Source organism: Oryzias latipes, chromosome 18 (genome assembly GCF_053564925.1).
Source record: "Oryzias latipes strain Hd-rR chromosome 18, Olatipes_Hd-rR_3.1".
NCBI classification, from domain to species: Eukaryota; Metazoa; Chordata; class Actinopteri; order Beloniformes; family Adrianichthyidae; genus Oryzias; species Oryzias latipes.
In genome coordinates this window covers 36,275,655-36,303,590 of record NC_136254.1, presented here as the reverse complement: position 1 = coordinate 36,303,590, position 27,936 = coordinate 36,275,655, and the positions used below count along the sequence as shown (strand labels likewise).

At 43.4% G+C, this 27,936-nt stretch overlaps 2 protein-coding genes and 1 long non-coding RNA gene across 6 annotated transcripts in view; 1 reads left to right on the top strand and 2 right to left on the bottom strand.

The window, feature by feature from the left end:
* Positions 1-27,936, top strand: part of LOC144987419 (uncharacterized) — a 409,376-nt gene that overhangs the window by 256,327 nt on the left and 125,113 nt on the right. The window lies entirely within an intron of this gene.
* Positions 66-8,578, bottom strand: LOC111947827 (uncharacterized). 2 transcript variants are annotated; one of them, XM_078936841.1, is made up of 5 exons: positions 2,444-2,724; positions 1,578-1,646; positions 982-1,056; positions 613-666; positions 66-535 (listed from the first exon to the last, which is right to left on the bottom strand). In XM_078936841.1, exons 3-5 carry the CDS (start codon positions 1,015-1,017, stop codon positions 311-313), a joined length of 315 nt encoding a protein of 104 aa, XP_078792967.1. In that variant the 5' UTR covers positions 1,018-1,056; positions 1,578-1,646; positions 2,444-2,724; the 3' UTR covers positions 66-310. The 2 variants fall into 2 exon arrangements, 1 of the variants encoding a protein (XP_078792967.1); XR_013651313.1 differs by lacking the exons at positions 66-535; positions 613-666 and adding an exon at positions 3,556-8,578 and having other exon boundaries at positions 673-1,056; positions 2,444-2,920.
* LOC144987432 (uncharacterized) lies at positions 18,742-26,715 on the bottom strand. 3 transcript variants are annotated; one of them, XR_013651319.1, is made up of 5 exons: positions 25,369-26,715; positions 25,139-25,273; positions 25,002-25,067; positions 21,483-24,685; positions 18,742-21,395 (listed from the first exon to the last, which is right to left on the bottom strand). It is a non-coding gene; the product is annotated as an uncharacterized LOC144987432 (long non-coding RNA). The 3 variants fall into 3 exon arrangements; XR_013651317.1 differs by lacking the exon at positions 25,369-26,715 and having other exon boundaries at positions 25,139-25,362; XR_013651318.1 differs by lacking the exon at positions 25,369-26,715 and having other exon boundaries at positions 21,495-24,685; positions 25,139-25,362.

Here is a 27,936-nt window from a genome sequence, read left to right as displayed (position 1 = left end):
TATTTAAAGCAAATACTTTCTTGTGCATTATTACAGTCCAATGAACATATGACACTGAACACAAATTTCAGATTTAACTTTTTTATTATCTAAACTTGAAAAATATGTTTACAGTGTAGCAAAAAGTACAAATCAATATAAATTGGGCTTGCTATTTTTATTAAACAGAAGATAACAGAGCCAAAGCAGACAGCGGGAATCCCTTAGGAAAAACTTTTTAAAGGTCATTTTTATTAAAAGAGTCGGCTCTTTAAGCCTGAAACCTTAGATACAACTTTGCCCTACAACTCTATTACAGTTTTTCTTTGAATTACCTCAAAGGTGTTTCTGAGATGAGGATGGTAATCAGATTTGTGCTGTAAATAAGGTCAAAAAAGCCTTGGCAACTGCCACTCTTGACACTTGGTGGGTCGACCACCACAGCCTGGGAGATGTGGACCATGAGAATGTCCTCTTCCTCGCCACTTTCCATTAGGAGGGAAATTCCCACCGTGGTGTCCTCGATTGCCTCCTGGATTGCTGCATGGTCTTCATTCTAAAGAACACAGAAAATATTTGTGTGCACAGTTTACATTTGAAGTTTAGTTAAAACGTCTAGATTACACAACTCACCTGTACTTTGAATAAACCCCTGAAATTGCTTATATTGGCGAGAAGGTCAGCAGTCTGAAATACAAAGAGACAACAAATTTTAAATTCACATGAAAACTTCAGAAAAATACAATTCTTACCCTTGGCTCATCAATAAATGTTATAGTTACTGGGTTAACAAAATCATTATATCCTTAGTGTCATGTTAACAGAGGTAGTAGGATAACTGATCAATCATCAATTTCATTATTTATTATGTATGTATCTTTCTGCATAAAAGTTGTGTGTAAAGAGTAGGGCTGGCAATCTTGATTACCTCAGGATTCGATGACAATCCAGGAGACAATAATTCCAATAATATATGGTAAATGCATGGTGAAGGGGACCCACCTGACTCAGTGAAGACTGGAGCATGGACCCCAGCATGATCAGGGAGGAGCAGTTGGAAGTGTTGTGTGAGGAGCACTGTAAATTAATCAGGAAATAAATATAGAGAGTGACACTTCCACAGCTTTGTTGTGTAATTTTACTAACTAAACATGCATTGGTTTGAAATCAATAGCTGCAAAAATATTCTGAAGAAATTAGACCAGAAAGAACATTTGACACCCCCCTCCCACCACAGGATTCAAACCACGCTTAATGAGAACCCGCAAATTTTGAGATGGAAACTGCAAAACTAAACTAGCAGATCGGGAGTAGCTAATCCCCCCACCCATAAAGGATTCCCATATGTGACGGTGTGGCACCGTCAGATGCCGAGGGGGGGGGGCCACACCGGGTTTTATTGTTTGTATTTTGTATGCTATGATTACCACCTGTGGTGCCGCCTGGCTGGGATTGAGAGCAACGCCCCGTGGGCGTGGCATCCCACTTAAAGGTGAGCACTGCAGGTGGCGAAAAGAGAGGAGTGACAGTGTGTGCTGTATGCTGCGTGGCCCTGCGTGTAGCATCAGTGTCGGCAATAAAGAACAGATCCTCCTCACCTTGGCTCCTCTGCATCCTTTCTCGGCGGGACCCCGTCACACCATATTAATTTATCAAATAGGGGGAATCTGTGAAGTAGTATTACAGACATTATTATAACCAAGGCTGTAAACTTTTTACTACACATTATACACTTGTTCCAAAAGGACATAAATATTTTCACTCCATTTTAAACTCCCAAAGCTAAAATCTCCATAGAAAAATATGTTCAGCATCATAGAATGAAAACAAAGCTCTGATTGAAACCAAAGATCTATGTAAACTGGACAAACCGAAAGCATTCTGTGCACGAGACGCGCACGGAGAATGATTGACAGCTGACTGAGACAGAAGTGCGGTGCTGTTTGCTGGTCAAATAATGCCGTCCTTAAACTAGCTCATGGTGGAACGGTATGGAAAAACGAAATAATGATAGTAATGATAGCTTCTCACATTTTCCTTCAATTTCGGTCTCAACGCAGAATTTAGCAAAAAGAAATCCACTTAGTGACGATGAACCCCCATGGCAAAGGTTTTCGCCTGTGGGAAAAAAATAAACCGCCGTGCCCGCGAGCGCCCACTGCCCCTTTGTCGAAAGCGAATTCCTACGGCATAACTACTCGCCACTCTTCCCCGCACATCGTTTGAAATCACCGTGTTTACCGCTGAATCTGTCTTCGACGTGAAAGAATTTACCGCGCTCACCTCCCCCTACCTGCCGTCAGAGGGCTGCGGCCGCCAGCGACAAAAGTGGCGCGCAGAGCCTTAACTTTGATAACTACGACAAAAGTGGGTTACAAAGCTCTTCCCCGTGAAAAAATAACATTAATGATAAATGAACGCCGTTCATTTCCTTAAATCAATTTGTTAGATTAAATTAATTTACCTTTTTTAAGCTCCTCCGGCCAGCAGGTGCTTGCAGCTTCTCTAAAATGGCTGACTGCAATGTTTCTCCTCCTGGAATTCTTCTTCACCGATGGGGTTTACTTATCCAAAATTAAGGGGCAAAGGATCAAGCATAACTATTTCATGTTTTGTCAACATGATTTAAATATATAAAAGTAACACAGCAAGAAATTATGTGTGATTTTCAAGATTATATTATGTTTCGAAGGTAAACATAATTTGTTCATATTAAACAAACATGTTTAGTATTTGTAAATTGAACAACCCCACTTTTCCCGTTTTTTCAGTGCATCAACCAAATACCATTTCATGAAGAATTTCAGTACAGGCAGCATATTGGCTCTGCATCGAAAACAAAAGTGTAGAGGTACAGGTAAATACACAAGAACATAAAATCAACGTGAATAAATGAGCATATCAGAGGTGGTAGGTGATACATGAGTGTTGATGCGAAAACCTCTGTGAAGAAACTGGATTTTCTAGAAAGGACTGTATTAAATTTTAGGTTCGTACCCGTCAGTTTCTTGCACACAGAAATAAATGAATAACGACTCAGAGACAGTTACTTATCTTTTGTGGAGGTTTTACTTCGCACAAACACGAAGGGGACAGACAGATGAACATGGTACATTCAAAGTCCGAACCAACGAGCTCAGGGATGGGCTTTGGTATGAAAACCCTGCATTTGCATATTCAGAAGATCGTCTGATGGACCTCGTGTGAAAATCACGCCCACAGGTTACTGCTGGAGAGAAGCTCCAAGGCTAAAGTGAAGATAAGTCTGAGGCCTCCTCAGCAGAAAACATGCACAGAAAAGAGGGAGTATGGGAAGAAACTGTTAGAACAATAGTTTGGCTGTGCTTTCTTCAAATGTAATATAATTTTGAGATGACAATACATGCTCAGTGAATTAAGTTTAAACCATTAGTGTAATAAAAGTTAAAGGCAGTTTCTAACTATTCTTCACATACCCCCCTGTTTGTCATATCAAAATTATATATGGAAAGTCAGCAGAACTCCTCTCATCATCAACCATATACCATTTCACGAAGATTTTCAGTATAGGCAGCATATTGGCTCTGCATCGAAAACAAAAGTGTAGAGGTACATGTAAATTCAAAAGAAAACATAAAACCAACGTGAATAAATGAGCACATCAGAGGTGGTAGGTGATACATGAGTGTTGATGCGAAAACCTCCAGGGCTAAACTTATACCATCTGTTTGAGACATTCATTGAGCAGTCAGGGAGGGCAAAACTCATCAACGGCTCTGTGCCCCTCAGCAGTCATCACTAAGGATACGCATGCATCACCAGTCCAGACCTCGGCACAATTTCGTTAATTAAAGTTACATACTACAAGAAACATATTAAGAAATAAAGAAAATAAACAAATTGAAATCAAACAAAAGAAAAACAATAAAATAAATCTGTAAAGACCAGTTTCAACCACGAGCGGATGCGAATTAGGTTAAGTGTTGGCATAATGCTGATAGAGTCGGCCTGACAGCGATCATTCATTTGACACATGGAATCAAACAGGTGACGAAAAGAAAAAAGAAAAACAACACAGAGAGGACCGGAGTGACTAGTTTTATCAGTACACTCCACCAGAAGTAAACCAATAAAGTGGGGACCCAGACCAGTAGGTGTCCATCTGAGAAGAAATTTGTGACTTAAGGGCCTTGACCTCACTGATGATGTGAGTGAGATCTCCAGAGGAAGAGGGAATAAAAGTACAAGAAGAAACCACGAGCAACAGCTGGACCCATGTTAGCTGGTTCGAAGCTCACTGTAGCTGGAAGAGAGCAGCGCTAGAGGAAACACATCAGGGAACGCCCTTCGCCAGGAGCAGTGTCACACTGCGGCGGCTCCGTAGTTGGACTTCAACCAGGGATGCGTCTCAAACTGTCAGTCTGGTAGGCTCGCAGCAATTTACAGTGGCTTACGTGAATCCAGGAGGGTCAGTCAGCAATGTGTACTGTAGGTGGCATGGTGAGGAGAACCTTGAAGGGTCCTGTCCACCTGGGTGTGACCAATCAGTCCGTTAAATGGTCTTCAGGGTAAAGCAGGTCACCGACAGAGGCCTTCTGGTCGGGATGCAGAGTCTGTGGGGAGGAGAGAGCTGGAGGCAGACTCAATGTGTTCCTTTGTTCTCACAGCTTTCTTCAAACAATCATGTAAATCATCAATGGTGTCAGTAGAGCCAGGCATGAGAGTAGAAAAAAAAAAATCAGGAAAAAAAATAAATAAATAAAAAAATAAAAAAAATAAAAATTGCGAAAAAACACATTGAAAGTGAAACAGACAAGAACTGCATCTCATTTTAACAGCACCATGAACAAGCTGATAACAGTTTGACTAATGGTAATGCTTGGACGAAAGGGAGTGGAGCATACTGCAGGTGATTCTGGAGAACTCGCACAAGAGAATCACAGGTGACATTGTTTCAACTATCAGCAGCGCAAGCAGCTGTGGGGGGCTGATCAGATAAGGTGGTGAGGTCCAGGGAGAGAAATAATTTTGCTAGAAACAGAAACTAAATGTCCCAAAAAAATTTTAACCTGTGTTTGGGCCAGCTGGAGTTTAGTCTTACTGCACTTATTGCCCTGAGAGTTGAAACTTAGAAAGATTAGCAGACATGTCCATTAAAAAAAAAATGTAAGGCGAGTTAGTGAACCAGAGATCCTCAGGAATGCTGTTAAGGGGTCAATCCTGATTTACAAGCAGAAATGCAGGGACCTGATCAGTGGGGTCAGAAGGCTGCAATTAAACTTTTTATGAGCAGGGGAAAGTGAACTAAAAAAAGGGAAGGCGACATCCGCCATCTGAGTCTGATCATGTTTATACAAGAGGGAGGTGTGTCCTCCACAAACTGATCCACGTCTGCCTTGTAAGAAATGATACTTTCTATAGCTTTTTCTGAACATTTACCCTAGTCCATGTCCTAAACACCAAAATACACAATAAAACACGTCCTATCATTATTCGGAGAGCAGAGAAAGCTGTTATATCTGCTTACAACGGAGAAATCACCCCTCCTTTCTGCGAGTTCTCATCAGCCTGTCTGCAGGCTCGGGCACGCGCACTCTGATCTGTGAAGCTGCTCCCCCTCCTTCTACTCTGTCCTGCACTCTGAGGCTGCTTAACTTTCTATGAAATCCAGAATCTTTAACCCATTTATCCAAATATTTGATTTATGTCTGATCCTGACTTTCCACATACTTCCAAACTTTATGAAAAGTTTTCTGGACCTGATCAATGTGCCGTTTTTCTTTTAGTGAGGTTTTGTGAATGAGTCCCACCCATCTTTTTGAGGTTTTTGATCGACGATCAGCTACAACGTTCTCAATTTCAATCACAAACCAGAGTTCCCACCCAAGTAACCCGTTTTATGGATTCTCCAGCGCTGAATCTAATCAGCAGAAAAAGCTTAGAGAATCAGAAAAGAAACCTAATTATTTGTCAACTGAGTAACTATTTTGTTTTAGAACGAGGCATTAATCAAAGCGAGCACACACCACAGGGGCTGTCGAAAAAGGGCACACTCAGACACAGACAGAGAGGCATGAGAAGCATCACACACACATAGTTTCCCCGGAGCTCCGTTTATTCCCTGTGCGGCCCACACAGGACCTTCAGCACTAAATTTTGGACACACAGTCCCTTCGTTGGACACACAGTCCTTCCTTCGTCTACACAAGACGTTTAGCGCAATATTTGTGGACACACAGTCCCTTCGTTGGATGGACACACAGTCCTTCCTTCGTCTACACAAGACGTTTAGCGCAAAATTTGTGGACACACAGTCCCTTCGTTGGACACACAGTCCTTCCTTCGTCTACACAAGACGTTTAGCGCAAAATTTGTGGACACACAGTCCTTCTCTTGGACACACAGTCCTTCATTCGTCTACACAAGACGTTTAGCCTACAGAAGGCTCTATTAGTCGGTACACGCGGCGGTACCTACACTTCAGACTCAGGCACGCGCAGCACCCTGACTGCAAGCGCCGCTCTGTTCAGCGTGCCCGCGCAGCAGTCAGGCTGCAGCCGAGTCTCTATTCTTCCCCCAAAGTTGATGCACGCACACACAAAGACACAGACACATTCAAAGTAAGGCCCTAACAAGTAAAGAGAGGACAGACTTTCTGTGTGGCGTACTCACTTCAAGCAATGAACCTCGCTATACGATGAGGGTCCGACGTGGCCGAGGGCAAAACTGGATCCGGGGCGAGGGCCGCTGATCCTGAAGGCGGATGTGTCAATGCTGAGGCTGTGATCTCAGACCGCATGCGGTTTTCAGGCAACCCCCCCCAGGGGTTCCAGCGATGTCCAGGGCGTCAGTCGGCCGGCTCAGAAGGACCAAATGTGAAGAAACTGGATTTTCTAGAAAGGACTGTATTAAATTTTAGGTTCGTACCCGTCAGTTTCTTGCACACAGAAATAAATGAATAACGACTCAGAGACAGTTACTTATCTTTTGTGGAGGTTTTACTTCGCACAAACACGAAGGGGACAGACATGAACATGGTACATTCAAAGTCCGAACCAACGAGCTCAGGGATGGGCTTTGGTATGAAAACCCTGCATTTGCATATTCAGAAGATCGTCCAATGGACCTCGTGTGAAAAACACGCCCACAGGTTACTGCTGGAGAGAAGCTCCAAGGCTAAAGTGAAGATAAGTCTGAGGCCTGTTCAGCAGATCACACATGCACAGAAAAGAGGGAGTATGGGAAGAAACTGTTAGAACAATAGTTTGGCTGTGCTTTCTTCAAATGTAATATAATTTTGAGATGACAATACATGCTCAGTGAATTAAGTTTAAACCATTAGTGTAATAAAAGTTAAAGGCAGTTTCTAACTATTCTTCACAACCTCCAGGGCTAAACTTATACCATCTGTATGAAACATTCATTGAGCAGTCAGGGAGGGCAAAACTCATCAACGGCTCTGTGCCCCTCAGCAGCCATCACTAAGGATACGCATGCATCACCAGTCCAGACCTCGGCACAAAATCATTAATTAAAGTTACATAGAACAAGAAACAAATTGAGAAATAAGAAAATAAAAAAAAATCAAATCAAACAAAAGAAAAACAATAAAATAAATCTGTAAAGACCAGTTTCAACCACGAGCGGATGCGAATTAGGTTAAGTGTTGGCATAATGCTGATAGAGTCGGCCTGACAGCGATCATTCATTTGACACATGGAATCAAACAGGTGACGAAAAGAAAAAAGAAAAACAACACAGAGAGGACCGGAGTGACTAGTTTTATCAGTACACTCCACCAGAAGTAAACCAATAAAGTGGGGACCCAGACCAGTAGGCGTCAGTCATCTGAGAAGAAATTTGTGACTTAAGGGCCTTGACCTCACTGATGATGTGAGTGAGATCTCCAGAGGAAGAGGGAATAAAAGTACAAGAAGAAACCACGAGCAACAGCTGGACCCATGTTAGCTGGTTCGAAGCTCACTGTAGCTGGAAGAGAGCAGCGCTAGAGGAAACACATCAGGGAGCGCCCCTCGCCAGGAGTAGTGTCACACTTCGTAGTTGGACTTCAACCAGGGATGCGTCTCAAAATGTCAGTCTCGTAGGCTCTCAGCAATTTACAGTGGCTTACATGAATCCAGGAGGGTCAGTCAGCAATGTGTACTGTAGGTGGCATGGTGAGGAGAACCTTGAAGGGTCCTGTCCACCTCGGGTGTGACCAATCAGTCCGTTGAATGGTCTTCAGGGTAAAGCAGGTCACCAACAGAGGCCTTCTGGTCGGGATGCAGAGTCTGTGGGGAGGAGAGAGCTGGAGGCAGACTCAATGCGTTCCTTTGTTCTCACAGCTTTCTTCAAACAATCATGTAAATCATCAATGGTGTCAGTAGAGCCAGGCATGAGAGTAGAAAAAAAAATCAGGAATAAAATAAATAAAAATTAAAAAATAAAAATTGTGAAAAAACACATTGAAAGTGAAACAGACAAGAACTGCGTCTCATTTCAACAGCAGCATGAACAGGCTGATAACAGTTTGACTAATGGGAATGCTTGGACAGAAGGGAGTGGAGCATACTGCAGGTGATTCTGGAGAACTCGCACAAGAGAAATTACAAGTGACATTAGCCGCATTTCCATGGGCAAAAGTCATCGGAAAGAACGCCTGATCAGAAAGAAAATGCGTCATGTAAACGCGCCGTTCGGAATACTCTGCCCCGGTCAGACTCATTCGGGTCAGAATTTCTTTCCGATGGAGATAGGTGGGTTATACCGATCGTTTATCCGATCGTGGAGCATGTAAACGGTCATTCTGATCGTGTGTCAGCTGCTCTGGGTTACGTCACGCATAGACGGTGTTTGGCTCTGCGGACGCCCCGTGAAAAGCGCCGCTCCGCTCTCGCCCCGCTGGCTCTCCCCTCTCTTACACCCCTAACGAAGGAGATGCAGGGCAGGAGCGCTTCGTGGCCCCCTACGCTCACTCAGTCCACTGGCACCCGAGTGAGCAGAGCAGCTGGATTAATAATTTTGTGTCCGAGGGGGGAGGATGCTTTGTTATGTGTGCGTTTTGGTATGTGTGGGAGAATTCAGACTGCGAGCCGTCCCGCCGCTCTGGGTTAGCGGCTGCAGGACTCAGGAGGAACCGTGTTCGAACAGAGCTCGGGCCGCTAGCTCAGAGTGGCTTTGGAGCGGTCTGTGAACTTTTCAGAGCAGAAATAAATGTTGCGTTTCTCGCACGGTCCTGGATTTTGTGTCCATCAGGCTAATGTTGTTAGCCCGTGTTAGCCTGTCCTCAGCCCTCTTTCCAGCTGTTTCATTCATAAAACAGCACTGATCCCACGGATTAAATATAACGATGAGCCAACAGGCGCTTCATAATATTCATGACATTAATAAAAGCACGTTTGGAAGATCGTCTCGTATTACGGAGCTGCTGCACATGCTGTCTGTCTGTGGCAGTGGTTTGTTTACAACAGGACCTAGTTCCTCATCCGGGTGATTTTACACTACTGCACATGCCCAGATGATTCATTCCGACTGAAAGTGTGAGCCATGGGAACGTTTGTTCTAATCGGAAAAAGGTTTTCTGTGCCCATGTGCACGGGTGAATTTTAACCCGACCATTGATCCCAACAAGATATTCTGCACATGTAACCGGGGCTAGTGTTTCAACTATCAGCAGCGCAAGCAGCTGCAGCTTACAGCGAGTGAGTGAGGGTGGGGGGCTGATCAGATAAGGTGGTGAGGTCCAGGGAGAGAAATAATTTTGCTAGAAACAGAAACTTAATGTCCCGAAAAATTTAACCTGTGCTTGGGCCAGCTGGAGTTTAGTTTTACCGCACTTATTGCCCTGAGAGTTGAAACTTAGAAAGATTAGCAGACATGTCCATAAAAAAATGTAAGGCGAGTTAGTGAACCAGAGATCCTCAGGAATGCTGTTAAGGGGTCAATCCTGATTTACAAGCAGAAATGGAGGGACCTGAGAAGTGGGGTCAGAAGGCTGCAATCAAACTGTTTATGAGCAGGGAGAGTGAACTAAAAAAAAGGGAAATCGGCACCCGCCATTTGAGTCTGATCATATTTATTCAAGAGGGAGGTGTGTCCTGCACAAACTGATCCACGTCTGCATTGTAAGAAATGATACTTTCTATAGCTTTTTCTGAACATCTACCCTTGTCCATGTCCTAAACACTAAAATACACACTAAAACACGTCCTATCATTATTCGGAGAGCAAAGAAAGCTGTTATATCTGCTAACAACGGACGGCCTCGGCCATCGGGTCGTGGAGGGGGAGTCGCCGCGGTCTTTCGGAATCACCTCCTATGCCGCTCGGTGAGCGCTGTTCAATTCTCTTCATTCGAGCTCCAGGTGATCAAAGTCGGGAATAAGTACCCTCTTTACTGTGCCGTTGTCTACCGTCCACCTGGATCAAATGGTGTGTTTTTACAGGAGTTCAGCGACTTTCTTTCTTCCACTATGAAGCTGTCTAACCTGATCATAGTTGGTGATTTTAACATGCATATTAATGATGACTCTGATCTATTTGCCAGTGGTTTTATCAGCCTAATGGACTCTTTTAACTTTATTCAGCATGTGTCTGGGCCCACACATGTTAAAGGTGGTACACTCGATCTTGTTTTTAGCTTGGGTGTGCATATTGATTTTATTTTTTCTGAGGACATTTTTATTTCTGACCATCATTGCATTTTTTTTAACTTATCTTTTTCTGTATCACTTTCGCCTGTACGCAGAGAAGTCAGCTCTCGCATCCTTAACTCCTCCACAGCTGAGGTCTTTTCTAATGCTTTTAACCTGGTTCTTTCTCCGTGTACTGATGTTAATACTTTATTATGTAACTTTAACCGTTATTGTCTTTCCATCTTGGATGAAGTCTGTCCTGTTAAAACTAGACTGGCTCCTGTCACTAAGGTTTCCCCTTGGATTAACAATAGTATTCGCCGTCTGAAACAATTATGCAGAAAAGTTGAACGTTTATGGAAAAAAACTCACCTAAATGTTCATCTCCTTCATCTTAAGGATCTTTTAGTTTCTTTTAACAATGCTGTTAGAGATGCAAGGGCTGCATATTTCACTAATCTCATTTCCAAAAGCAGAGGTAATCCTAAAGTGCTGTTCAACACTATTAGTGATATTGTTATGCCCAGTCCACCTGCCGTTCCCATCCATTCCAATGATGACTGTGAAAAGTTTTTATCATTTTTTATTGAAAAGGTCAGATCTGTGAGAAGCTCTCTGTGTCACACAGCTGGTCCTGGCTCTGGTTCTTTTCCTGGTCCGCCTCGCCCTGTGATTTTAGACACTTTCTCGCCTGTTTCCCTCCCTGAGTTAGTCAAATTAGTTGGCACAATGAAGTCATCCTCTTGCTCCCTCGACACGTTGCCAACTTCTCTGCTCAAAGATGTCTTCCAGTCCATTGGTCCCTGTGTCCTGTCAATAATGAACTCGTCTCTGCTGTCTGGTCAAGTCCCTGAGCACTTTAAGGAAGCTGTTGTACTTCCTCTCCTTAAAAAACCTGGGCTTGACCCCTCCCTCTTGAGCAGTTTTAGACCCATTTCTAACCTTCCTTTCATGTCTAAAATTTTAGAAAAGGTTGTTGCCAAACAACTTACAGCTGCTCTCGACAGTCATGGGATGTTTGATCATTTTCAGTCAGGTTTTCGCAGAGCTCACTCCACTGAAACAGCCCTTCTCAGAGTCACTAATGACATCCTGATGCAGAGTGATGCAGGAAAATGCTCTGTGTTACTGTTATTAGACCTGACCGCAGCCTTTGACACTGTGGACCATTACATCCTCTTGGACAGGCTGAAAAACTGGGTTGGGGTCTCCGGATCAGCCTTAAACTGGTTCTCCTCATATTTGACTGGCAGATCTTTCTCTGTTGTCTTCTCCAAGTTTAAGTCCTCCTCTGCTCTCCTCACTTCTGGTGTGCCCCAAGGCTCAGTTTTGGGACCTTTATTGTTTATTTTATATCTGCTGCCTTTACAGCATATTTTAAGTTCTTTTAATGACATGTCTTATCACTTTTATGCTGACGATATTCAGCTTTATGTGTCTTTTAAACCCCAGGATGTTTTTAAAATACAGACTTTACAAAAGTGTCTGGATTCAGTTAAGAGCTGGATGAATCACAACTTTCTCCAACTCAATGAAGCCAAAACTGAGGTCCTAGTTTGTGCTCCTGACAGTTGTCTCGCCAAGATAATCCATGAGCTCGGCCCACTTGCTTCTTTTATCAAGTCCTCTGTCAGGAACCTAGGTGTAACTTTAGACCCGGTTTTATCCCTGGACTCCCATGTCGGGTCACTCGTTCGCTCTTGTTTTTATCATCTAAAAAACATTGCAAAATTGAGTCCAGTTGTGTCCCGTTCTGAGATGGAGATGCTCATTCACAGTTTTATATCCTCCCGTCTCGACTATTGCAACTCCATCTTCACATGTTTAAGTAAAAAATCTCTAGAACGGCTCCAGATTGTCCAGAACGCTGCTGCCAGGCTTTTAACCAATTCATCCAAGTTCTCACACATCACCCCGTTGTTAATGCAGCTGCACTGGCTCCCCATTCACTACAGAGTGCATTTTAAAATCCTGGTCTTAACATACAGAGCTCTTAATGACCAAGCACCAGTCTACATAAAAGACCTGGTGCAGCCATACACTCCCAGCAGGTCACTGAGGTCATGCGACCAGGGTCTGCTGGCTGTTAAGAGAACCCGTTTAAAGACTAAAGGAGACAGAGCCTTTGCCACGGTGGCCCCATCCCTCTGGAACTCTCTTCCTCTCAGCCTCAGATCTGTGGACTCAGTGTTTTCTTTTAAAAAGCAGCTAAAAACATATATTTTTAAAATAGCTTTTTCTTAATTTCTTTTTAACATGTGTTTTTACTGTGTTTTACTGTTGTTTTATCGTGTTGTACTGTGAAGCACTTTGTGATTTTTATCTGGAAAGGTGCTATACAAATAAAGTTTATTATTATAAAGTTATTATTAAATCTCCAGAGTTTTCCTTAGAATCAGGCAGAAAAGCAGAAAAGGTAGGCAAAATAAAAGGTTTGTGAAAAACACATTCAAAGGGAGACAGACCTGTCGCAGTGCTCTGGGTGGTGTTTATGGTTAATCTAACCGCATCTAAACACAGAGGCCAAGATTTTTCCGTGTCAGCGACAACCTTCGCTAATAACTGCTTAATTGTGGAATATTGTCTTTCAACAAGGCCTGCACTCTGAGGGTGATAGGCTGCATGCAACTTATGTTTAATGCCGAGAAAAGCCAACATGGTTTTGACACACTCTGCTGTGAAGTGTGTGCCATTATCGGAGTAAATGATCTGAGGGAAACCAAACCGAGGAAAAATTGCAGACTGCAGACTTTACACGTAAAGTCCGCAGTTCCTGAGGCAGTAGGATGGATTTCTGTCCATTTACTGAACGCACAAACAATAACCAGACAATATTTAAAGTTATGGGATTTATTCAGCTCAATGTAGTCCATGTGAATGTGTTGAAAAGGCTCTTTAACTATGTTTTTCCATATAGAGTGTGTATACTTAACCCATGGATTACAAATATTGTAATCCAATATTGTAATATTGTTATATTGAGCTGCCAGAAAATAATCCTTTAGAGAAGGCAGGCCCCACCCTCCTTTATTTTAATGCAATTGTAGCGTTTTAAGGTGAACTCTGGGTCTTCTAGTTCCCCAAATGAATCGTGATGGTGGTTTGGGGGATATTTATAGGTAGCGTCTCGTTAAGGTAAAGTAGTCTCAGTAGGATATTCATTTGGATGGATTAAATTCGTGAGTATAAAGTGAAGAAGGGGATCAAGTTCCAACGTTTTACATCCTCCACTATCTTCTTATGTAATGGGATGTAATTTCTTCAAATAATTTATTCAGGTTTTAGGTATGTTTACACCTAAATATTTTATTGATTTTGTCTGCCATCTCATTGGGTATTGCGCCGCCAAACCTGCTGGTGGGCTGTAGTCGTAAGCAAGTATTTGAGTTTTGTCCATATTAATTTTATACCCAGATAGGTTTCCAAAATGTTTGCACAGATTCATCAGTTCAGGTAAAGATTTTGTAGGTTGTTCTAAACATATTAAGATATCATCTGCGTAACACGCAAGTTTGTGTTCCTTTCCTTGGATGTTTATTCCTCTGATGTCTTTGTTTTGTCTAATTGATTGTGCCAGCAGCTCTAAATATAAGGCGAACAAAAGTAGTGACCAGGCACAACCTTGTTTGTTTCCTCTCTGGATTGAAACGCTGTTTGACAGATAACTACTAACTTTAACTCTTGCAGTGGGATTGGCATACAGAACCTTCACTGTTTCAATAATTATGTTATGCAACCTGAATTTAGTCAATACTTTATACAGAAAATACCAATTTACTGAGTCGAATGCTCTTTCAGCATCTACACTCATGAGCATAGCTTTATTTTTAGATGTTTGTATCTGCTCTATTATATGCAGACTTCTGCATATTTTATCTTGTTTCTGCTGGTTTCTTATGAATCCATTCTGGTCGTTACATATCAGACCGGGTAAAAAGTCCTCCATTCGCCTGGCCATAATTAAACTAAAGAGTTTGTAATCTGTATGAAGGACAGAGATTGGTCTATATGAGAGGGAGAGACAAGAAGGCCGGGAATTCAGCCTGTAGACTGGAACCACAGTCAGAGACTTGTCCCCCACCTGCAGGTGAAGGACCCTCTCCTGGGGGGTCATGAGTAAGCCCACCCTCTCCAGAATGGTAGAGTCCAGTGCCTCTGGAGGGACTGAGTCTCAGAGTCCAGGTCCATCAGTGGACCATGTAGCTGGTACCCCCCAGCCTGCTGTACGTCTGCCAGAGGGACGTCCTGAACCCCAAAAACCAGATTCCAGGAGTTGGTTTGGGCCACCAAGGCCCCCACATTCCACTGCCCCCCAGTCCATATAGCAGCAGCCCCCTCTGAGTGTAGCTGCAGGTGGTGGGCCCTCAACAGAGGAAGGACGGGGTCTCACTCGGGGGGGCTGGACCCCACCAGGGCCAATGGGAGGAGCCACACTCCAGAATGAATCAGCCTGGGTGGAAGAACTGGACCGTGGTTCTGGGTTCTGATCCACTCTCTGTCTGTCATGGGAGCCCCCACCAGGGGCAAAAGCTCAGAACAGTTCTGCTTCAACCATCAGTCGTCCTCAAAGCCGTCCCCCACGTTCAGGTTGTGGTTCAGAGAGAATGGCCTATACTTATATAGCGCCTTTCTTCCTACAAGGACAAAGCGCTTTACAGTCACTCACACATTCATACACTGGTGGTCGCTCCGCTGCCAAACACAGGCGCCCGCCTACCACCAGAGGCAAGGTGGGGTTCAGTGTCTTGCCCAAGGACACTTCGACTCATGGGCGTGCAAGGCGGGAATCGAACCTGCAACCTTACGATCAAGAGTTGACGCCCTACCGCTGCACCACGGCCGCCCAGAGAGAAGTTGGATCTTCTGTCATCAGTCACTGCTTTTTGGTTCAGTCCATTGATTGATGTTCATGGCTCCTCCCCCTGGTCTGGAGGAAGTTGACTAGTCTGTTTTGTTTCTGTCTAATTATGTCTCCAGGATTTTCTGTTGCTGCAACTTCAGAGGAAAAAGACTTTCTGTTTGTCGTCTGGTTTTCAAACCAACAACCTCCTTCTAAATAAATAGATTAGATTTGCTTTATTGTCATTGTCCGTTGTACGATGAGATTGAAGCATCACCATCAGTGCAAAAACAGCAAAGAAGGAACATCGTAGTACAATATCACACAAACAAACAGTATGTACAAGTGTGCAAATACAAACTGTAATGAAGAGTGCCGAAATAATTGTGCAAAATTGCACACTAGAATCGTGTGTGAACATGTCAGAAGTGCCAGAGGTGGTAATGAGGTAGAGAGATGACACTGTGGACAGAAGTGTGGATTTTATCTATCCACCCATTTGGGAATTGAGGATGGTGATTGCCTTTGGAAAGGAGCTGTTTTTTGCTTCTGATGCCTCTGTAGCGTTGAACAGGTCTGAGCCGGGGTGTGAACTGTCCTACTGTTGTGAGCCCTAGTGATGCAGGGTGGAGTAGATGTCCGTCAGGGGCGGGGAGAGGGCCCCCAATGATTTTCTGAGCTGTCTCTATGACTCTCTGTCGTCTCTTCTTATCCGTGCAGCTGCTGAACCAAACAGTTATGCAGTCTGTGAGCAGATCTGGATGGATGATGGTAGAAGGTCAGCAGCAGGTTGGTGCTGATGATGTTGTTCTTCCTGAGGAAGTGCAGACGCTGCTGAGCCTTCTTGATGATGGCGGTGGTGTTGGCTGTCCAGGAGAGGTCTGCAGAGATGGTGATGCCGAGGAACTTGAAGGTGTGGACCCTCTCCACATGCTCTCCATTAATAAGGAGGGGGGTTGGGTCCGTGCCATGTTTCCTGAAGTCGACTGTGATCTCCCTGGTTTTGCTGGTGTTCAGGGTGAGGTTCTTCTCTGAGGACCAGGTTGTCAACTTCAGGACCTCCTCTCTGTAGGCAGACTCCTCCCCCCTGGGAATGAGTCCGACCACCGTGGTGTCGTCGGCAAACTTGATGATGCAGTTGTTGTTGTGGGCCGGACTGCAGTCGTAAGTGTAGAGGCAGTACAGCAGGGGGCTTAGCACACAGCCCTGTGGGGCCCCAATGTTCAGTGTGCGGGTGGAGGAGAGGTGGGGGCCAAGTCTCACAGTCTGGTCTGCAGTTGTGTTGCTGCTGAACTTCCTGATGAATTCAACACACAAACAGGAACCAATAACCAAGTTGTGGTTCTTGGTTGAGGAGTTCAGGAAGTTCAGAGAAAGATTAGCTTCACTTCCTGCTGCTGGAAACACAAAACAGGACAAAAAGGTTGAAAATGCAGAAACTCAATTTTCTGTCTGACTTTACACTCATCCATCCATCCATCCATCCATCCATCCATCAATGGTAAATGCGCTTTCTACCTTCTTACGAAGGCCCAAAGCGCTTTACAGTCACAGTCCCATTCACCCATGCACACACACATTCACACACTGATGGTCGCTCAGCTGCCGAACACTGGCGCCAACCTCCCACCAGAGGCAAGGTGGGGTTCAGTGTCTTGCCCAAGGACACTGCGACACATGGGCGTGCAAGGCGGGAATTGAACCTGCAATCTTATGATCAGGGGTCGACCACCCTACCGCTGGATGCTGGATGGATGGACCACGTCCATCCATCCATCCATCATCTCCTCTCCAGAACTCTAGCATAGTCTTTCCAGTGGAGGCTGAGGATTGTGATTCCTCTGTAGTTGGAACACACTCTCCAGTCCCCCTCCTTAAACAGGGGACCCCCCCCCCCCGTCTGCCAGTCCAGTGGTACAGTCCCTGACTGCCATGTGGAGCTACAGAGACGTGTCAGTCAAGACACGCCCACAGCATCCAGAGATTCAGGTAGTCAGGGTGGACCAAGGAGCTCTTCAAGGAGCTCAGCCCGTCTGCAGCACACGCCCAGAGTCCACTCTGACATCACTTCCTGTTCCAGTGGAAGCAGGTCTTTGAGAACAAAGCTGGACTTTCATGGAGCTGATTTACAAACCAAATCTAATCATGTAAATCTGCAGACGAGGATGTTTGGAGAAAAGTCTGGAACCCAGAGAGTCTGAGAGACAGTTCATGATGGAAGCGAGCAGAAGTCTGTGATTCTTCAGGCTCACCCTGTTAGAACGTAGAGGAACCAGATTCTGAGCTTTGGTGGGAACAGGAACTCTTTACAGGAACCAGATGAACCAGCAGAACCGCATGCCTCCTGCTGTCAGTCATCACCAGAATAAGGGCGGTTCCTCAGGACAGGAAGGACCTTCACAATAAGAGCGCTTCCATCCAGACCTGCTGCTGTGTCTGCATGAACAGACCAGAGCTGCTTTCACATCCTCAGCTTCATCAGCACGGAGACTCTGAGACGTGGAAGTCACCACAAGACTGTGGCTAAAGAATGAGGAAAGGTGACCAGGAAAGAGGGCGGAGCTTCAACTAGACATTCACTTCATCTGGCTGCTGTCAACTGCAGGTAATGACCCTCTGCTCTGTTTCTAGAAGATTTATTGTGATTCATTCAGAAAAACTGGTCATTTCAGGAGACGAAGGGTCAGAAGTTTGATTTGAAATCAGTTCCTTTCATTTAAGACAAAAGATTTAGACTAAAACTGAAAGTTTGAAGAAGAACTTCCTGGTAGAAACCTGAGTGACAGCTGTCAGTCTCTGCTTTTACTCTGATTATACTTCAGGTGTTCAGTCATATTCTCTAAATGAGGACGTTTGTGATGTTTCAGGAATCAGAGACTAAAGTCTGGGTCATCAGAACCTGGAATGAACAGATTCTAGAACAGAAAGGACATTTCCATTCTACAATCACAGTTCTACGTCCATCACAGGAACAGACGGTGGGTTCCTCTTCATGTTCTTTCATAGATCATTCAGTCCTTCTCTTTGGTCAGCCTGTCAATCAATCATTTCTGTGGAATGATTCACTCTGATGCTTCATTCATGGAAATATCTGAAGGTCAGCTGACTGTCAGTAAAAACAACCAACAGGTTTATCTGGCTGTTGTGGGCGGAGCTTAAATATTTCCTGATATAGTGGTGAATTTTAGCTGTGATGAAGATCTCCATGGAGACGATTAGAGATGAAGAGCTGCAGAGACGGTCAGTGTTCCTCTTCTTCATTCACCTTCAGACTCTGTTTCTACTAAAAAAAACAGTCAGGAAAGACGGTAAATTTACAAACTTTAGACTTTATTTTAACTTGTTCTGTCCAACAACTGAGCAAACAGATCAGAGCTGAAGGACTATTGTTGGAAAAGTTTAACTATCACAGAAAGAGGTTATGAATCTTTAGAAAACCAGAGTGTGGACTTATTTAAACCATTTTTTATTATTTTATTAATTTTTATTTTTTTTGTCACATTTTGCGTTTGAAGTATAAATACATATTATTTTTATGAAAGGGGAGGGAGAGGGGGGGAAAGCATGTGTGTGTGGGGGGGGGGGTAGAAGGAAAATAAATAAAGAAGGAGAAAGTGAGGAAGTGCTCAGTTGCTCATTTGAATAAGTTATTATTTTAAACTGTGAAACATTTATACTAGATCTGCAGAAAGACAAATATTACATCAAAGGTGAAATTCTGAAGACATCTGTCCATCAATACACTGTGGGTTAGGAGGGATGAAGCAGACAGGGAGCAGTGTGCACGTGCACGTGGGGCTACGTGCACTCTGCCAAAGTGAACCATGTGATCATTAGGGGAACCAGATCCTTCTGTCTTTTTGCTGCTCAGCAGTCAGAACCACAGATCTGAATATTATAAAGAAACTTTTGCATTTTATTTTGAAAGGTTATATCATGAACTTTATTGGTTCTAGTAATACATCTGTGCGTCTAGAACCTGCATGTAGGAAGTCTGAGTTTAAAGTTTGTGGTTCTTTAGTTTTCATCAGAGATGCTGCAGTGAGTCAGATGCTGATGTTCTTCAGGTCTAAAGTCTCTGTTGGAGTTCTCTGCTGCTCCTGCAGAGGAACCTGAAAGGCCTCGATTTCAAAGACTAAACTGTAGATCTGAGATTTATGGACGACTGCATGGAACTTTGATCTTCTTTTTACAGGTAAGTCCTTTATTTATATCTATAGTTTATTATTTTATGTTTATTTCTTGTTGAATTCTGTAAACAAATCAGTTTTGGTTAAATATGAAGCCAGTCAGAGCCGTCACAGAATGATGATGTCATCACTGTGAGACTGAGGTGTGGGTTCAGCTAACGAAACGATAAATCGTCTTTGTGTTAAAAATAATGAAGATTATAGCAAAAACTTTCTGAGATTAAAATAACATTCAGTCAAATGTTTAATGTTGGTTTTGGTTCTGAAGTAGAATTTCTGAGGATCTAAAGACGCTAAACAGAGAAAGTTAGAACCGTCATTCCAAGCTAAGCTAGGAACGGTAGAATGAACCCTTTAACACCTGAGATGTCACCGCTGACGGTTAAATAACACAAACTCTACACACCGTAACTGTTCCACCGTTAACACGGCTTCACAATCTGATGGAATTAGCATGCTAACGCAAGAATAGTTACGGTAAAACAAATCAGATCATGTTTCTGTGGTTCTGTTGTTGTCAAAGTTGGGTTCTCTGAAGAGAACATCACACTGACCACAAACGGGAAGACTCCAACTTCAGGAGAACCTGACTTTCGGTCTGCTCCAGAGATGAGGTTCTGGATCGGTTTAAAGGTAAGTCTAAGTCTTCAGTCTTATGGTGGATGCGGCTTCTGAGGATGTAATACGGTCCAATCTGTGCGGGACACACAAGTGACCTAATATCTAGTCTTAGATCGCTCTATGAACCCGTAGAGAACATGTCCGTTTTTTTCTATGTTCATGCTGCAGGCGACACATGAACACGTATGCAACACGTGAGGGTGAGTAAGGGGGGTGTAGATGAGACTCAGGCGTGTGGTACAGACCTTTGATGTCTACGACACAAAGACTGTTAGCTTTTCTGTACTTCAGCTAGTGGTTTTTATTTGCTAGTTTTACTTTGGACGGTCGTCCTGAAGCTAGCAGGTGGGAGCAATGTAGCAGCAAATGTAGCAGCTAGCACCTCTAGCCAGCAGATGAAGATGTTTGATCATTTTAAAAACGTTCTAAGTTAAATATATTTTACTCATGTTGTTTGATCTTGCTGTAGTTCTCTTGAACATAGATCTGCAATCGTTAGAACCTGTCTCCTGTTCTGTGATGTCATCGCTGATGTGTTTGTGGTATTTATCAGAGTACACTCCTGTATTTTCTATCCTGAACATCCGATGTTCCTGGATGAGCAGAATGTTCTGCTGGTTCTGACAGAACTTTAGGACCATTGATCCATGTGTGGTTTTCTAGAACGTCAGACACTTTCCTTCCTCTGGAGGAGCATTGGCTTTGAACCCACGTTCCTCCGTTGGATGTCTCTGATTGGGGGTTGTGTTGACTACTAGCATGTGGTATTGAACATCTGCATCCCAAGTGGACTTCAGACGTTCCGTCCATCAGAACCAGAACCTCAGTCTGAAGCTTTAGCATAGCATCCTCTCTGGCAGGTGGAACAGTCGGTTCCAGTGGTTCCATCCGTGGAATTCTGGTGGTTCCAATCCGGCTTTGCCAAACACAAAGGCCTCATGGAGGTTTGTGTTAGGTTTGAGTTAAGACCCAAGTTAAGGCACGGACAGGGTATGAAGAAGTTTATTAAGAGAGTTCAAAGGTCCAGTTGTTGAATGGATCAATGTCTTGGTGAGTGTATCAGGAAGTGTGATGTCATTGCATGGAGGGGAATCCCGTGATTGGTGGAGAGGTGGAGGCAGCAGACTGCTTCAGGAACCAGACAGACTGCAACTACAAGACAGACAAGAAATTTATTGAGCTAACACTTGGATTCAGCGAGAGGTGAGGAACTGGCAGAGAATGAGTGGACACACCCACCTAATGACCCACCTAATGACCCCGGGACACAGCTGAAGCAATTCAGCGATCAGTGAACAGGTGAGTGGGGAAGGAAGGTGGAAATGGAGAAACAGGGACAAATCTTCACAGTCACCTCTGAAATTGGTTATACTAATGCAGGACACTACACCACAGTCATCCATGCTCCAATACATAAAGTGATGTTGCTGTACGGGACGTCCACAGTCTGTCCATCATCATGAATGTACCTTTTTAAAAAACAACAGAGTCTTCATGGTTTCTTCTACTGAGGTCAGTCTCATCAAACAGTCATCTGCATAGAAGTTTGTCAGGAAGTTGTCCTTTCTAGAGCATAACTTCCACGGTGAGGAGACAACACTGCTCCAGATAAAAGCACAGAAACCTGTCTTTCCCCCACAAAGTCATGTGGAGGTGTTCTCCTGGACGGGTGGTAAACAGAACAGGGTTTTCTCTGGTCTCAATACACACAACTGGTCAAACACGGACTGGTCTCTTCATTGGTTCCTCCTGTAGCTACAGCTGTGTAACTGTCCAGTGAAGCTCTCAGTCTTTTTCAGTCTCTGCCAGGCTAGGTCACATCTGGCTCTTCTGGGGCAGCTTAACAGCTCCTCTGCTCTATAAGCTTCCTCACCCCGACATGAGTGTAGCCCAAATGGAGATACTTATAGTGTCAGATGATCTAGATCAGTGTTTTTCAACCTTTTTTGGGCCAAGGCACACTTTAACCTTGACAAAAATCCCGCGGCACACCAGCATAATTTTTTTTTTAAAAAGTAGAAACTCCTAGTCTGTATTGATCTTCAGTCCCTCCATGATCTCACGTTCATTTTTGTGATAATTGCAGCAGAAAAAGCTGGAAGCTGCAGCTGTTTTTTCTAAAAAATGTAATAAAAGTTAAGTTAGAAGATTTAAAACTGTTTGATGAGTGTTCGTTGTGGTTTCAAGACGTCAAAGGAAGACTCGTGTGCCGAGACGCTATCAATTTAACCCAATGCATCATGGGAGATGTAGTGATGTCAGACAGACTCTCTTCTCTGAGCTTCATGGTTTTGTTCACTTGTTCCACGGTCTGACACCGGATTCTGTGGAAAGCTACACCGCTAAAGACGAGCTTTAGCTGGTGTTTTTGTTGGAACTGAGAGACTTTATGAGCAGAATCTGAACAAGGAAGTGAAGACTTTAACCACTTCTGATTGGTCAGACTGATGACATGTGATTAAGCCTCCAAGAATGATTGGTGGAGACAGTTAAAGGGGCGGGACTTTTCCTAAAACGGCTTTAGTTGCAGCTAAATCGCGGTACCGTCGTTCTTATCAAAATGTCTTTAATAGAATCAAATAAACACAAAGAAAAAAGTATTTTCTGATCTTTCATATTCCTAATTCCTCAGTGTTTTATCAGGGCCTGTTTGGATGAACACAGAGCTGAAATCCTGGAGATGGAAAATGTTTCTAGATCAGTTAGTGAGGGCGATTTCCCACGGCACACTGGTTGAAAAACACTGATCTATAATTCATCTCAGGGAGGGAGGTGAAGAGCTTAAACAAGACACAGAGACAATGGCTATGGTGCAAGCAGTGAATATTTATATATTTAACCCCAAAAGAAGACATTCACAACTTATACATGATATTTACAAAGATTACAAGATGGAATAGTTCATGGTTGCCCAAACAGCAGGTCACTGTATTTTCAAAATTCAGTCCAGGTTTTATTGTCCAGGAAGAAACTGATTGTATGGGGCCTTTGATGAAAACAGTGAAAAATGATGCGTGGGGGAGGACAGGGCTTCTGCGCCTCTTACGAGTAAGCCCTGGCTGCAGCCTGCAGAATGGGTCAACATAGTGGAATGCTGGAATGCTGAGGAATGTGAACATGCTGTGGAATGTTAACCCCGCCCACATTTAGCCCGTGCATTTGATTCACCTTCATCAGTGCAGTTGTGATTGCAGGAAAGGGGAAGAATCAGTGGAGCACATTTTGTGTCATTGTGAATTGTATGAGGAAGAAAGAGAACAGAAGGAGGAAAATTTGAATGGTGCAATGTAAAAAATGATTCAAGCCCCTCTTTCATGTAACACAATAAAATTCTGTTTGTTTTATTTAAAAATATTTATTTTAAAAGAATGTATCTACTTTTAATTGACCTAACACAAAATGTATTAATAGTTTCCCCTATAACTCCATTAATCCAAAATGATTGAGTTCAAGTAAGGGGCATGCTGTTGAATGCTGTTTTCCTGTTTCTCTTTATGCTTTTTGCTGGTATGACTTTTAGTCCTTCAAATCCTTCGACTTTTCAAAAGTGAAAACTTTTGAAAAGTCGAAGTGGCATGAAGTGGCATGAAGTGGCATGAAATCGTTTCAACTCGGCTTCTCCCAATAAGACGATACATGACGAGCCTCATTTATGGAAATGATGGATGTATTTGCTTATACCGGTGGCCCATCCTGGGAGTGTTAGCTCAGTCGCGTAGTTAACGGGTTCAACATACAGAGGTTCTGGGTTTGAATCTGGCTTAAGACTTTTGTTGCATGATTTTGAACTTTTGCCTTTCTTGATACAATTGAGTTCGACTAACTCAATTATATTTCGTTACATGGAAGAATTTTCTTTGAGGTGGGGTTACTCATATTTATTGGATGGAAATCCTGCCCACAATTAAATTGAGTTATTTTTTTGAGTCTGTGAGGCCAGACAGAATTTATTAACTCCCTAATACATGCACATGGAAACTTGTAAAAGGCATAAGAAGACAGGAATCAATGTATAAATTATCTAATTCAATTCAATATTTTTAATTTAGCGCAATGAAAAACAATGAAAAATGGATCATGAATACAAAGAATGCATTAGGAAAATACTAAACTTTAACAAAACAGTCTAAACTGATATTCCTGCCCTTAGACCCCCCCCCCCCCCCCTTCACGGTGAGGAAAAATTCCGTAAAAACCGGTAGGTGGCAATATTGCACATGGAAACTTGTAAACCCAAAGAAGAAGACAGGCTAAATGTGGGCGGGGTTAACATTCCACAGCATGTTCACATTCCTCAGCGTTCCAGCATTCCACTATGTTGTGCAGTTCTGCAGGCTGCAGCCAGGGTAGTTGTCTCTTAACACACAGGTGTTAGGCAGTTCTTTAGTTGGTTCTATTAATTCCAGGCGGCTCACCATCAAAGGATCGAGATAGAACCTGGTCTGTATAGGACAGAACCAATAAAAACATGTGTCATGTTCACATATCAATAGTTTCAATCATTCAATAATCCAGTACATGTACATTCATACTCATAATTCAAAAGTTCAAATAAAATACTGCATCATAAATTTGAATGCAATCTGTTCATCATCATGATAAAGTTTAAACACTTCGATATTTTGGTGTAAAATACAGAGATTACAAAATTGAGCTTAGGCACAAACAAACACATAACAGCATTGGTTAAGCTCCGTTAGCTCGGAGGCTAGCGCTAGCATGCTAGCTCCGAAAAACATAAACAAGGCCTGAACTTACCAGGTCCGTCTTGAATTAAAACACAAATCCTCATTGCTTGATGTCTGGACACACAGACAGAGGTGCCTAAAAGTTGAAACCATATCAGTCTCAGTAATTGAGTCAAAATGTGGTTTGATACAGCGAAAATAGCGTACCTTAGCAGTTGCTCCAACTAGTTTTCCCACAAGTACCCATGACAGACGGAACTGCGCCATCTTTAAAGAGGTAGAGCCGTGAAGGTCTCGGGAGCGCGCAGCAGAGGGAGACGTTCTCTCTAAACTCAATCTTCTCTGTTTTTCAGATGAAATGACAGAAAAAAACATCAAATCTGGAGTTCTCCTGTTCCTGCAGGATTCTGTCTGTGAACAATAAAGTTTTTACAAACCAGACTGTCTGCACTCAGAGGGAGTTCTGCACATGCTCAGTAGAGACTGTTTCCAGGAAGCTTCTCCTCCTGGGGGCGGAGCCTCAGATGTGAGATGTCTGTGCAGACAGAGTTCCTGAGGTTCTCCTCCTCCAGGAGGTTCTGCTGTTGGTGTGTGACGACTGAGAGGAGAACAGAGGAACTCTTTACAACTTTTATTCAGACAAACACTTTACAGACGGTTGAGAACCTGCAGAACCAAATGAAATGATTGACCTGTGAACAGTCCACCTTCAGCTGCAGAACCACTAGAACCAGCAGGAAGAAGGTTCTGGGTCAGATGTTCTCTAGTGAGCAGCAGCATTCATGCTAGAACAAAGCATCCATGGAGATCCAACTTCTGCTTCTTATGACCTTTGGACTTTTATTCTGAAAGGTTCTAGAGCAGGGGTCTAGAACTCAATTTGCCTGGGGGCCACTGAAGGCAGAGTTTAGCTGAGGGAGGGCCACAACTTCAACGCACACACATGCAACTAGTGAGTGTCTGAGAGCCAATAAATTTGTATGGAACATGTACCATTAACTATATCTATTATTAACTGTTTTCTGTACAAAATTTACTGTCATTCAATAAAATAAAATAGGTAAATAAAAATAAATCAATAAGTAAATAAATCAGTAATACATTTCTGTTTATTCAGTCTTCTATATCTGCTATTTTCTCATTTAAACGTCCTTATTCACACAATTCAGTTAAACTGTTGAATTCTAACTGTTAAACACTAAAGAAGACTTAAATTCTATAGTTCTGTAAATCCATCAATGGTTCTTCTGAACACGGTTCTCTTGCCTTCTCACTGATGGACACTTGGCAACACTTCCTCCCAAACAGCTGAGACCCTCAGAGTGAATGAAGATGATTGACAGGAAATCTGGACTGAACTTGGACTGATTGAGATTTAAGGTGGAGACTTCAGAGAGGATGTGCTCCCTATTCTGAGTCTGGGTTGAACGTTTTATTTTTAAGTTTACTCTTTAAACCACAAATCAGTAATGGAGAAACAAAATTCAGAAACCATTTTTGGATTTTCTGTCTTATGACTTTTTTAACATTTAAACCCGTCATAAGTTATTGTAGAGCAGCCGCTCAGCCACTCCTATACTTTCATACTGAATTCAAACTGTGGTTCCTACAAGAACGGCTGCTGTTCACTGGAGATCAGAACAAACAATACCGATACCTGAGATCAGAGAAAAGCTCAAAACGGATGGAAATAAGTGCAGCCAAGATGCACAGTAAGCCTGTTTGAGATCACCCAGGTGGGGGAAACGCTGTAACAGATCACCTGGTGAGTTGACTACATTGCCATTGCCTACAAAACAATGCATTATGGGAAATGTGTCCTAACAGTAGTTGAGTGATCAATTAAAATAATTTAAAATACCTATTGATTATAAAGGCTACATACATTAAAATAAATAGAAAAGATATAACACAGATCATACTAAGGGCGAGAGGCACATTCAAACTAAATTAAATGTTAAGGAAAACCGTTAGCTGTCACGCATGTAGGTTTCTCCTCAGCTGACCCGACTCCCGTGCTGCAGTGACAGCCGCGTACGAGAACCATTTCGTCAGGGTTGATATGCTGCCGTGCACCTAACTGTAACCATAACGTTAACCCTCCTCCGGGTCTGTGTGACCCAGAGAAAAGTTCAGCACTGACTGCATGTATTTAGATACGTTCTAAAAAGGAAAGTAAGAAACTCCTTATTGTGGTCCGGGGAGGGGCGGTCAGGTTTCCTGCCTTAAATGTTCTCCTGCTTTCTAGTCCAGTCAATGTCCCGCCCCCAACAGTCATTTACCCCACTGTGATTGGTTGGTTCGTCAGTTCCACACACAACACTGAAAAAGGTCATTCATACAAACTGGGGGGCCGCATTAACATTAAACTTTCATATTAAGGCGGGGGCCGCAAAATATCATCATGGGGGCTGCAAATAGCCCGCGGGCCGCGAGTTTGAGACCCCTGGTGTAGAGTCTGGACTGCAGAGAAGATCCACTTCAGGATCAGAAAAGACCTTCAGACTGAAGGATCTGTGTTTGTCATGCTGCTCTCTGCTTTAAGACTCTGACTTAAGACGATCCTGTTCAGGATTCTGCTGGTTGTTGGAACCACTGGAACTTTGGTTTGGACCTTTTTTCTTCCTGTAGATCCAGGGACCAGCAGCAGCAGGAACAAGACCAAGAACTGCCAGAACAATCCCAATGATCCATCCTGGACTCAGTCCTCCTTGTTCTCCTGCAGGAGAGAGAGAGGATGATGAGTGCAGAACAGAATCCTCTCCTCTTCCTCATCAGAGCAGCTGCTTCCTGCAGAGTCTCATCAACAACATCTTCAGAAAACACGTCTGATCTGAGACCTTTACTCTGACATCAAGCAGGAACACAAACACTGCTCACCTGGAGACGGGTCACCTGGAGACGGGTCACCTGGAGGAACCACGGACAGATGGATGGTGGACATGGGAGGAGTTTTTAAAATAGATCTGCTTTTTCTTAGAACTCTACACTGGTATGTTCCAGAG

Coding starts and splice junctions, on each gene's coding strand:
- LOC111947827 (XM_078936841.1), bottom strand. CDS start 1,017: ATGCTGGGGTCCATGCTCCAGTCTTCACTGAGTCAG. Junction 667..981: donor TCCAGTCTTCACTGAGTCAG/GTGGGTCCCCTT, acceptor TTTGTATTTCAG/ACTGCTGACCTTCTCGCCAA. Junction 536..612: donor GGGGTTTATTCAAAGTACAG/GTGAGTTGTGTA, acceptor TGTGTTCTTTAG/AATGAAGACCATGCAGCAAT.